Source organism: Desmodus rotundus, chromosome 5 (assembly GCF_022682495.2).
Source record: "Desmodus rotundus isolate HL8 chromosome 5, HLdesRot8A.1, whole genome shotgun sequence".
NCBI lineage: Eukaryota > Metazoa > Chordata > Mammalia > Chiroptera > Phyllostomidae > Desmodus > Desmodus rotundus.
In genome coordinates this window covers 10,313,557-10,323,651 of record NC_071391.1, presented here as the reverse complement: position 1 = coordinate 10,323,651, position 10,095 = coordinate 10,313,557, and the positions used below count along the sequence as shown (strand labels likewise).

Sequence of the window (10,095 nt, the reverse complement as noted above, 5' to 3'; positions counted from 1 at the left end):
AAACACACTCTGCTGACATCTTGATCTTGGACTTCCAGCTTCCACAACAGTGAGGAAATAAAATCTGTTGTTTAGGGCCCCAGCTGGTGGTATTTGTTGTGGCAGCTGGAGCAGACTAGACGACTCCCATCATCAGGGTGTCACACGTTTCCACACCTGGCCTTCGCCCAAGCTGACCCCTCACCACACCTGGGGGGCCGTTCCTTCCCCCTCTTCCTACACTTTGAAAAGCTCCACCTTCCAGGCCTTGCTAACTGGTCAGTGACGTTTCCCTCCAAGCTCCCCTGCGTCAGCAAATTTGCTCTAACAGTCTCGCACTATACCTGTGCCGGCACTCTCATCTCTGTGACACCACAGTTTGGCTTATGTCCCATAGCTGCCTCCTACGACAGCTTTTGACCCAGAGACTGTACCTAACTCATCGCCACATCCCCAGCATGCATAACAGACAGCTTGATAAAATGTCTGTTGATTGAACTGAATCGAGGGGTGTGCTGAGTGCCCCAGCCTAGTCCTGTCGGGGCCCCTGGCTGTCGGACCCCTGGTTTCTCTTTCGGTGCCTCTGCCCTGCTCGTTCCAGAAAAGGTAAGAAAGGCTTCAAGGTCAGAATTAGCACTGCCTAAGAGACTGCGTGTTCTAAAATGAAAAACCACAAGATACCCAAGATAGGGGTGGTTAGTGATGGCAATGAGGTTGCCAGGGGCTGAAAGGGCTCCTTCTCAGGTGGGTGAAACCACCCCTGACCTGTCTGTGAATCTGAGGATGTGTGTGTATGTGTGTGTGTGTGCGTGTGTGTGTGTTGGGACAGGGGGTATATGTGTGCACCCAGGGATGGAAAAGACCCCACACTCACCTGCATGGTGAGGCAGGCACAGACACTGCTGGTAACCTGAAGATAACACAGCATTCGAAAGTCAGACGAAGTTGGGATCTGAAGTCCAGCTCCTTTGCTGCCAGCCCATTAGGCAAGAGAGCCCCGCACAGCTCCTGACCTTTGATGGGTGCCCTTCACCCACAGATGCCATCCTTCTCCTGAAGTCTGTCTCGGCCCAGCACTGAGCCTGGGGCACCGAAGGCACCCTATTTGGGGCCAGGCTGGCAGGGGTTAACAAAAGAAAGGCTGGTTGTTTCTGGAAAACAAAAGGCTGGATCAATAGATCTACAGAGGCAGCCATTGATCAGCCAGGGCAAAGGCTCTATGGGGAGCTGCCAGGCGGTTTCTCTGAAACATCTAGACCAGAGCAATCCGGGAAAGCCAGGCTGGGGCTGGAAAGGCCCCGCGGTCCCTCTGTCCCGGGATCATCATCCCCAGGGCACAGGGCTTCCTCTCCCCAACCCCAGGACCCAGGGGGCCCTACCCCAATAACGGGTGTGAGAGCGGGAAAGGATCCAGGCTTCCTCCAACTCAGTTCTTAATCTGGGGTCCATGCTAAGAATTCAGCCATCTGTGAACTTAGAGGGGAAAAGAAGTTCTCTAATCTGTAACTGGAATTTAGCATTTCTGTTATGAACACAAGCATCGAACTACAGTAGAATTAGGAGTTCTTAGGACTTTGTCACTACGAATAATGACTAGTATTGCCCACCTCAACATTGTGGGGGTGGTTGGACCTACCACTACATTTAGTTTAATGTGTTAATAAATGAACACATGTATTACTATGTCACAGATTTGGGGGGGGGGTTATATTTTGATAACTGTATTTCAGTATAGTTTCCTTTGTTATCCTATGCATTTTATTTTACCAGCCTGCCCAAAAGGTCCACGAAACAAAAAGGGTTACAAATTCCTATTCTGGTTCAATACCCACTGCAGATGGGGAAACTGAGGCCCAGAGTGGGCAATGCTGTTCCTGGATGGGTGGATGGACAGGAAAGTGAAAAATAGCACAGACATAACAATAAGGATAACCCTCACTGACAGCCTACCCTGAGCCAAGCCTTGGTTCAAGTAATTTGATCTTCACAACAGCCCCATGAGGAAGGTAATGTTATTGTCCCCATTGAACAGGTAAGGAAACCAAGGCCCAGAGCTGTGACTTACCCAAGGCCACACAGCTCATAAATGGAAGAGCTGATTCAAACCTCTGAACTTCCATACTAAACCTCCCTTCTCCGTGACCACTCTTAACTAGTCCACTTAAGCATGGTCTAGTGCCAAGCTCTGGGGTCACAGACCAAGGTTTGAGTTCCAGCTCTGCCACTCTCAAGCTGTGTGACTCTGGGCAACTCTTCGCTTGCACAAATCACAGTTTTCTCGTCCACGTCATGAGGAGAGCAAGTGTCTCCATCCTTGGTTGTGTGTGGATTAATAAGGTGCGGGAAGCTCTTAGCACAGTGTGGGGGCGGAGTAACTGCTCAATAACTGTGTTCTGACTGATGAAACCAAGGCACAGACTCAGTTAAAATGGTAATACGTGCCTATGTGCTGAAGTCTTTAGAAACTAAGAAACCAAAAATTTCAACAAGATTAAAACCCAGATCCCAGTTCCTGGCAAGATCAACAGGTGCCAAGAATTAACAAATGCTCATGGAATTCTGCTTTTGTTTGGGGGGAGAAGGGAAAACGCTGAAACTGGAAGCAAATACGTGAAAATGCCAGAGTCAGTGATTTCCTTCCCAGGAGTCCAGTATGGAAAGGGGCAAGAGTAACTTGACGGAGGAGCCTGATACACACTCCTTCGGCCAAGGTCAAAACTAACAGTGAGCAGTCATTCCGATAATATGCACCTTTGGTAAAAGAATGGCACTTTACTCTGCTTCCTGAAAACCTAGAACCCCTGCCTGATCACAAGGAAAATATCAAACTCAAACTGAAGGGCATTCTACAAAGTATCTGATCGGTCCTCCTCAAAACCGTCAAAGCCACCAGAAATAAGGAAGGCCTGAGACGCCATCCCGGTCTGGAGGAGCCTAAGGAGGCATAACTACATAATGTGGGATCCTGGATGGGATCCTAGCAGAGAAGAGGAATGTTAGGAGAAAGAAAAAAATAGTAAGGAATGTGACAAAATAATGGACTGTAATTAATATTAACATACCAATATTGCTTCATGAGTTGTGACAATGAAACATACTAATATCTGAGTCACACTCACAGGTGTGGGCTCAGGAGAACCGTCATACTATTTTTGCAACTTTTCTCTAAATCTGAATCTCTTCTAAAATAACAAGTATTAAAAAAAAAAAAAGTTACAGTACACCTGAATGGTGGTGTTCCAGGCAATTTCTTTTCTTAATTTTACTTCCCTGTGTTTTCTAAGTGGCCTATCACGAATATGCTTTGCTTTTGTTATCAGAAAGAAATTCAACAAACTTTGTTTTAAAAAAAAATAAATGAATGAATGAGCGTCTGGCCCTTTGGAGACAGAGTGCTATATAAATAAAAGTATAATTAGAGTCGGTCCTCGGGCAGCCGATTACAACCCACTTTATCATTCTGCTCCCAGGAGGCTCCCGCCACCAGGGCCTGGCACTCACCCAGGGGTGGGCGGTGAGCCTCTGAAACCTGCCAGCACTTTTCCCGGCTGTGCTGGGCTCTTGCTGGGCTCCTGCTGGCAGGGCAGGGCAGTGGCTGCAGGGCCAAAGGGCTGGTCCCAGGTGAGGAGACACTGCTGACTCAGGGAGGCCCTCAGGCAAAGCGGCCCCTAGAAAATCCTGCTCAACAGCTTCCACGCCATTGTCAGCTCCAGGGCTCGAGAAAACCAAATCGGTCCTCTGTTCCCACTGTACAAAGAAAGACAAGACCAGGCCAGCCAGGACCACTTGCTTGCTTGGTCCCAGGGAAGGTCCCACCATCATTTAGCCCTCCAGTGGTTCTGTGCGGCAGATACAGTAGCCCCCCCTCACCCACAGTTCCGCTTTCCACGGTTTCAGATACTCATGGTCCACCACAGTCTGAAAATGAAATATGGAAACTCCCAAAAATAAACAGGGTATAAGCTTTAAATAGCACGTTGTTCTGAGTAGCATGATGAAGCCTCGCACCATCTTGCTTCACTCCACTTGGAATGTGAATCAGCCCCTCGTCCAGTGTCTCCATGCCATAGATGCTGCCGACACGCAAGTCAGCCAGCCACCATCTCGGGTATCACATGGGCGGACCCGGTACTGCAGTGCTTGTGTGCCAGTCACCCTGATTTTACTTAGTAATGGCCCCAAAGTGCATGAGCAGTGGTGCTGGCAATTTGGATTTGCCAGAGACAGGCCATGAAGTGCTGCCTTGAAGTGAAAATGTGAGTACAGTACGGTAGGATTTTTCAAGACCAACCACATGCATATAATTTATATCATAGTGTATTGTTATAATTGTTTTATTTTGTTGTTATTGTTATTAATCTCTTACTGTGCCTAATTTATAAGTTAAACTTTTTTACAGGTATGTATGTATAGGAAAAAAAGTGTGCGTGTGTGTGTGTGTGTATACATATACATATATATACACACAGAGTTGAGTATGACCCATGGATTCAGGCATTCACTGAGGGCCTTGCAATGATGGTATCCCCTGTGGATAAGTGGGGACTACTGTACCCTCTTAGTGCACCTCTTTTAAAGCGGAGGCTCAGAGAGGGTCCCTGAGATCAAAAGCAGAATATAAACTGATTTGCACGCTCCTATACCACAACTGCCTGTGTCTCTAAACCTTTTGGGGAGGGGTTGTGACCTTGGCAGATGGATGGACCACCTTTGAGGATAGGATGCTGGAGGAAAAAAGTGCTAAGGGTGGGCAGCAAACCATCACACTTCCCACACCACCTGCCACCACCTCCCAAATACCAAGGGCTGTGGGCCAAGGCCAGCTTGTTGTCAGCCTCAACCCATCCCAAACACCAATTCCAGCTTGGGATCACAGGGGATGTGGGCCTGCTCTGTGGGCTCCCCTCCTGTTCAGTTTCCAAGGCTTCCTCCACTGTCTGGTACTCAATTCATACACGAACGAGGTCCTGGTGAGGGCATCAGAAGCAAGGAATAGGGGAGAGGCTATGTTGTGTCATTTTTAACTGCAGTGGGATTGGGCCAGATTCCCTGAGAATTTTCAACAAAAATCCTGGGAAGGGACTGCTCAGCTTTCTAACACGAACAGAAAGCGTTTGGCTCCTTCATGATCATGTTGAGTTGTTGCCTTCCCAATGGCCTGTGCATATATTCTAATCACTCTTCCTGAGCTCATTCAACTCTTCAGAAAGGGCTTTCAGAGCTGCCTTTGACCAAAATTGACAAGCCTGCTTGACTGCCCCAAGTATTCCCCAATACAGGCATCCAGGGGACTTTCCACTGTCTCCAAAATCCAAATCCAGTTTCAAAAGACCAAAACCTGCCCCTCTGAGGTCACTCCCAAGGGCCCCAGGCACAGCCTGAGAAATGACTGCACAGGAAGAATCACGACTTTCCCAACTGCGTTTGCTCTCAGACACCTGCCCTGGTGGCCAAAGCTCCTATGAGTTGCTCTCTCTCCCTGCCTCCCATCCAAGGCCCTGAACCACCCACCCCTCAGACAGAGGGAGTGTGGGACACCCCTACCCACTCACCAGGTCTAGCTCTGCCTTCCCTGGAAGTGGGCCCCTGTCTCTTCTCCCTCCCTGCAGAGCCCAGGCACTGGGATCAGCCCAGGCTCCATTTACCCTACTAATGAGCTTTAAGTGTTTGGCTTGGGTTGCCAGTCCTACCCCCTAAGGGGGAGGGGGATGGGAGAGAATAGAGCAAAGCTCACACCAGCTGGGCCTTGCTGGGCCCTGGGAGGACTGGCACAGGGGCTGTGCGGCACAGAACCACCCAGGGGCGAGGACAGGCACCCATCTGAGGCCCCTGTCTTTCTATCCTCTCCACTTCCACAGCATTGCCAAAATGCTGATTCCTGGCACCACCTACCACACTGAAGTCTCGGGAGACTGTGAAAACCCAGGAAACTGTGATGCTCAGGGACGGCTGAAAACCACTGCTCTAGGAAATTATGGGAATTCCGGGCTGGTTTGTGAAACTCATACACATGCGTTTTTCTAGCGAGTCCACAACTTTGGTCAAATTCCCAAATTAAGTCGATAGCTGCCATAGCCCATAAAAATCCCAAAAGGCTAAGCAGTCCTGGTCAATGAGGTGACTTCCAAATGCAGCTGTAGTCTGAATTCAGTGACTCTGTTAAGGCCCATCAAGGTGAGTCCACAGGAGCCTCCCCTTTTACCCAACCCCAGGGCAAGTCTGGGGAACCCAGGATGACAGAGAGCTAGGCTTAGGGACAGGGGCTTGGGTGCAGAAGGCCAGAACCCAGGGGACATCCCAGAATGCATGGGCTGAAAGGCCAAAAGGACTCTTTACAGAAACCAACCCGCTGGTGAGAAGGGTGCATTTTCACCAATACCCAGTTTTCTCTCTGTGGCCACACTAAACCATGTTTTCTAGTCTCCCCTGCAATGAGGAGGGGCCATGAACTAAATTTGAGCCAATGGGGTGTGGGCCTCCCACATCATGCTCCCCTCTCGCTGTAATGCTGTAGAGGACTCAAAGGCTTCTGCAGGTGGCCGAGCCACAACACGGAAGGAGCCTGGGCTCTGAATGACTTCAAGGCGCAGAGTGTCCCCACCACCAACCCATCGGGACTGAGCACTCTATAGAAAACAAACATTTGTGTTGAGCTACTGAGGTTTGGGGGCTGTTTAAATCAGCAATCCGCCTTCTAGAACCAATACACCCTCCTCAGGGACCCCGAGCCCAAGAGCATGAGGGTTATGACATGTTCAACAGAAGAGCGAGCCCCTGGCAGGCCAGGGCTAGAACCGGCGTTTCCCAGCACAGCCTTGGACAGGAGGACAGGGCTTGATGACCACACGCCACAACTGGGCAACACCAATTCCCAAAAAACTTTATTGTTTCAAGTGGCAAAATGTTATTGGTCTCTGTGGGGCACCTGGCAGGGTGGAAGGAGACCTGGGGTGGGGCTGAGCTCCACCCATTACAAAAATCAAAGGCTTTTATAAAAAATGCTATAAATTGGTATCAAAAGAAAACCCAAGGTAGGCTGGAGGAGGAAGCAGGAGGGAGGTGGGCAGAGAGCACACAGAGGAAGGACCGGAACCTTGGACCACTATGGACAGAATCCAGGCTGCAATCCAGGCAGGAAGGGAAGGCATGGGGGAAGTTGGGAAGGTGATACAAAGTGCATAAATGTGCCTCCCCAGATGCTCCTCAGAGGTGGAGGGGAGCAGAGGCTGCAGCCTGGGACGTGGGGAACTCCAGCCGTCTCCTCGCTGGCGACCCCACAGGAACGGGCACTGCCTGAGGCTGCCAGATGGGAAGGACCTGCACCAGGAAGGAGAGAAGAGCTCAGGGGAGCTGACCACGGGGGCAGAGGAGGCGCTCCCTCTTCCTTCCCCTGTGCCCATCCTGGCTCCCCAAACTGAGCCCAGTTATAAGGAAGGTTCCTGGTGAGTGCCCCCAGGGGTCCAGGCCAGAAGGGCTGCTGGAGCACACTCAGGCCAGCCACAGGGCCTGGGAACCATCCTTGAGCCCAGGCAGGAAGGCTGGGATAGAGGCCCTCCTCATCCATCATAGGCCAGACAACACCACCCTGTTCTGTGGGCAAAACTGAGGGAAAGTCGAGGGATACACCAAGCCTCTGGAGCTTGGCTCCACCTGCCTGCTTCCAGCCTGCCAGAGAAAGGGGGATGGGGAGGAAAGGGAGGGGCCTCCTGCGTCCTCCAGGACACACCTTGCTCATCCCTGGACCCCACTCCCCAAGCCCAGGGACCTGCCCTCACCTCAGTGACTTCTCAGACCTTCTTCTTCTTCAGCTTCAGGGCTTGTAGCCAATTGGGTGACGATCCTTCTGACCTAGAAGGCAGAGGGGAAGGTCACAAAGCAAACCCGAGTAAGGCAGAACAAAATGAGGAGTGGCAGCAATAGAACCCCCATCCCCACCCCTGGTTCCACTCAGAAGACGCAGCCCAGGGCCTGGCTTCAGAGACAGGGACCCTGCCACCAACTTAATACAGTTACTTTGGGGCATGTCGACCTCCTCCCCAAGCTTTGGTTTTCCTCTACATAATGTGAGGTTCCCCTTTTTAGGCCAAGACATTGAGGTTAGTCAACGCCCTGAGTTCACATCACCCACCCTGAGGATTTCTCTGGCTTGGGAGGTAACGCAAGGGGCTTCCCCAGCCCCGGGACCTTGCAGGACTTGGAGCGCTGGACCGTGGACTCCTTCTGGCTCGCCTTGCCGTCCGCCGGCTCCCCCTCCTCAGCTGAGCGGTTCCGGGGGCGCAGCTTGGCCTGACAGACAAGTCCGCGCACACAGAGATGTCAGAGGGACAGGCACGAGGATTCACAGAATGGGCGTGCAGTTGCCAGTCAGGCCCAAACACCTCTGCAGTGCTTTCACCAAGATGGACAGGAAGGCACTTAACGACAAACGTGCCCGAGAGCTGAAGCTGCCTTGCACACAGTAGCCCCTCAAAGAGGTACTGCTGAATTGAATTCAGGCAACTCGAGCCCTGTGCCTTTGCTCATTCTGTTTCCTCTGCCTGGAAGGCCTCCCAGCACCTCACCCTCCGTAGCCAACTCCCATGCATGCCTCAAAGCATGGGCACTCGCTGCATGAGGCTTCCCACGGTCATAAAGCAATTTCTCTCTCTCTCCAAACAGGCCCAGCCCTTCCTTGACCCCTAAACTTCTCCATTCGCCACATCTAACTATGGACACGGCCTTGCGCCCCACCACCCCATGAGGTTCTGGGACATAGAACAGCCTCGATCCCCCTTCCATCACACTTAGCACACAGCATGGGGTGCAGCAGGCCCTCACTGGAGAGCAGAATGAGAAGGAAAATGGGAAGGAGGAGGTGGGGAAATGAAGAGATGATGGGGAGGAGAAGGCTGGATGCAAGGTGTCCAGCTGGCCAGGTGTTTGCTGACTAAGCAAATGGTACCTTCAGAGCTGATGGGCTCAGGCCAGGAAAGAGGTTGACTTTCAGCCCCTTGGTGCCCAAGGACATCCGTGTCCGGCGGTTCTGAGGCTCCTCCACCACCTCCTCGTCTGAAGACGGCACCCGAGAAGCTCGTGGCTCTGCAAGGGTCCAGAGAGGGCTCAGCACAGGCAGCCACCCCACACTCCCACCTCCCGGCACCGCCCCAGACACCAACAGACAGCAAACAACACAGTGGCCCTACCCGTGGAGTCCTGGAATAGGCGTGCGTCCGAGTCTGCCACCTCCGACAGGCCCAGGGTGCCGCCTGGACGGATGGCCGGGGCCCGGTGCCCACGCTTGCGCCCCAGGTTGGCACGGCTCCGATACATGGCACTGTCGAGGACCTCGGTATCCTGCCCAAGACAACAGCAACACCACTGCCATCACCATCCCGTGGTGCTGCCCTATCCCACAGGAGCCTCTCAAAAGCAGCTGGCTGTGAGTGGATCCCTCCTGCAGCCAGGAGCCCCCTGTTCATAGGACTCGCCCCTCACCCACTTTCTACCTCCTAGATCGAGACCACTCAGAGCTCAGAGCAGCTGGGGAGTCCCAGGGGCCAGGCTCTGGTTCCACCACCCTCACCCCCCACAACAGTCCACTCGCTGCCCTGGGCTCACCCTCCACTGACCTCGATGAAGGAGAAGTCTTGGCTGGGGGAGCTGGGAGGAGGGCCTTGAGGGGGCCGCCGAGGAGGGCGTGTCAGGCCCTGGTCACCCCGCTCGGCCCCCGCAGGGCCCCAGGTGCCATCCACCTCTTCTGTCCGGCTGGCTTCACCATCAGGCTGGGGCCTCCAGGAGGACACGGGGTCCCTGCCGGGCTCCGGGGACTCCCCTTGGTCATCCCCTGCCATGGTTCCTTCCTCTTCCAACAGGCTCCTCAGGCCCGAAGCTGCGGACTCCCTCCGGGCTGCTGCCTTGGAATTGCTGATGGCCAGTACCTCCTCCAGCAGGCTCTGGGATCCAGAGGGCGGCGAGCGGGCCGGGCACCCACCAGGGCTGCAAGGAGACAGACCGGCGGACAAGGTCACCAAGCGGTCACATCTCCCTCTCCCAAAGCCCTTTCATGAAATCTGTTTCTCCCTCCCCCCAACCTCTCCCTCCTTTCCATGCTTTTCTCAAGCTCTTTCAGGAAGGACA

At 52.9% G+C, this 10,095-nt stretch overlaps 1 protein-coding gene and 1 long non-coding RNA gene across 3 annotated transcripts in view; one reads left to right on the top strand and one right to left on the bottom strand.

Annotated features, from left to right (window-relative positions):
- The first annotated feature begins 335 nt into the window (after nt 1-335).
- The window catches only part of LOC123478428 (uncharacterized), an 11,943-nt gene continuing 2,183 nt past the window's right edge, over nt 336-10,095 (top strand). Inside the window, exons 1-3 of the long non-coding RNA XR_008426807.1 lie at nt 336-585; nt 4,050-4,235; nt 9,831-9,981. This is a non-coding gene — a long non-coding RNA (uncharacterized lncRNA). The remainder of the gene's footprint in view (nt 586-4,049; nt 4,236-9,830; nt 9,982-10,095) is intronic.
- The window catches only part of TNKS1BP1 (tankyrase 1 binding protein 1), a 21,703-nt gene continuing 18,446 nt past the window's right edge, over nt 6,839-10,095 (bottom strand). For both annotated transcript variants that reach the window (XM_053923870.1, XM_024577761.3), the window contains exons 7-12: nt 9,588-9,954; nt 9,162-9,312; nt 8,921-9,057; nt 8,108-8,265; nt 7,755-7,827; nt 6,839-7,296 (exon numbers count right to left, since the gene is read on the bottom strand). In XM_053923870.1, the coding sequence (XP_053779845.1) occupies nt 7,767-7,827; nt 8,108-8,265; nt 8,921-9,057; nt 9,162-9,312; nt 9,588-9,954 (874 nt within the window). In that variant the 3' untranslated portion in view covers nt 6,839-7,296; nt 7,755-7,766. The remainder of the gene's footprint in view (nt 7,297-7,754; nt 7,828-8,107; nt 8,266-8,920; nt 9,058-9,161; nt 9,313-9,587; nt 9,955-10,095) is intronic.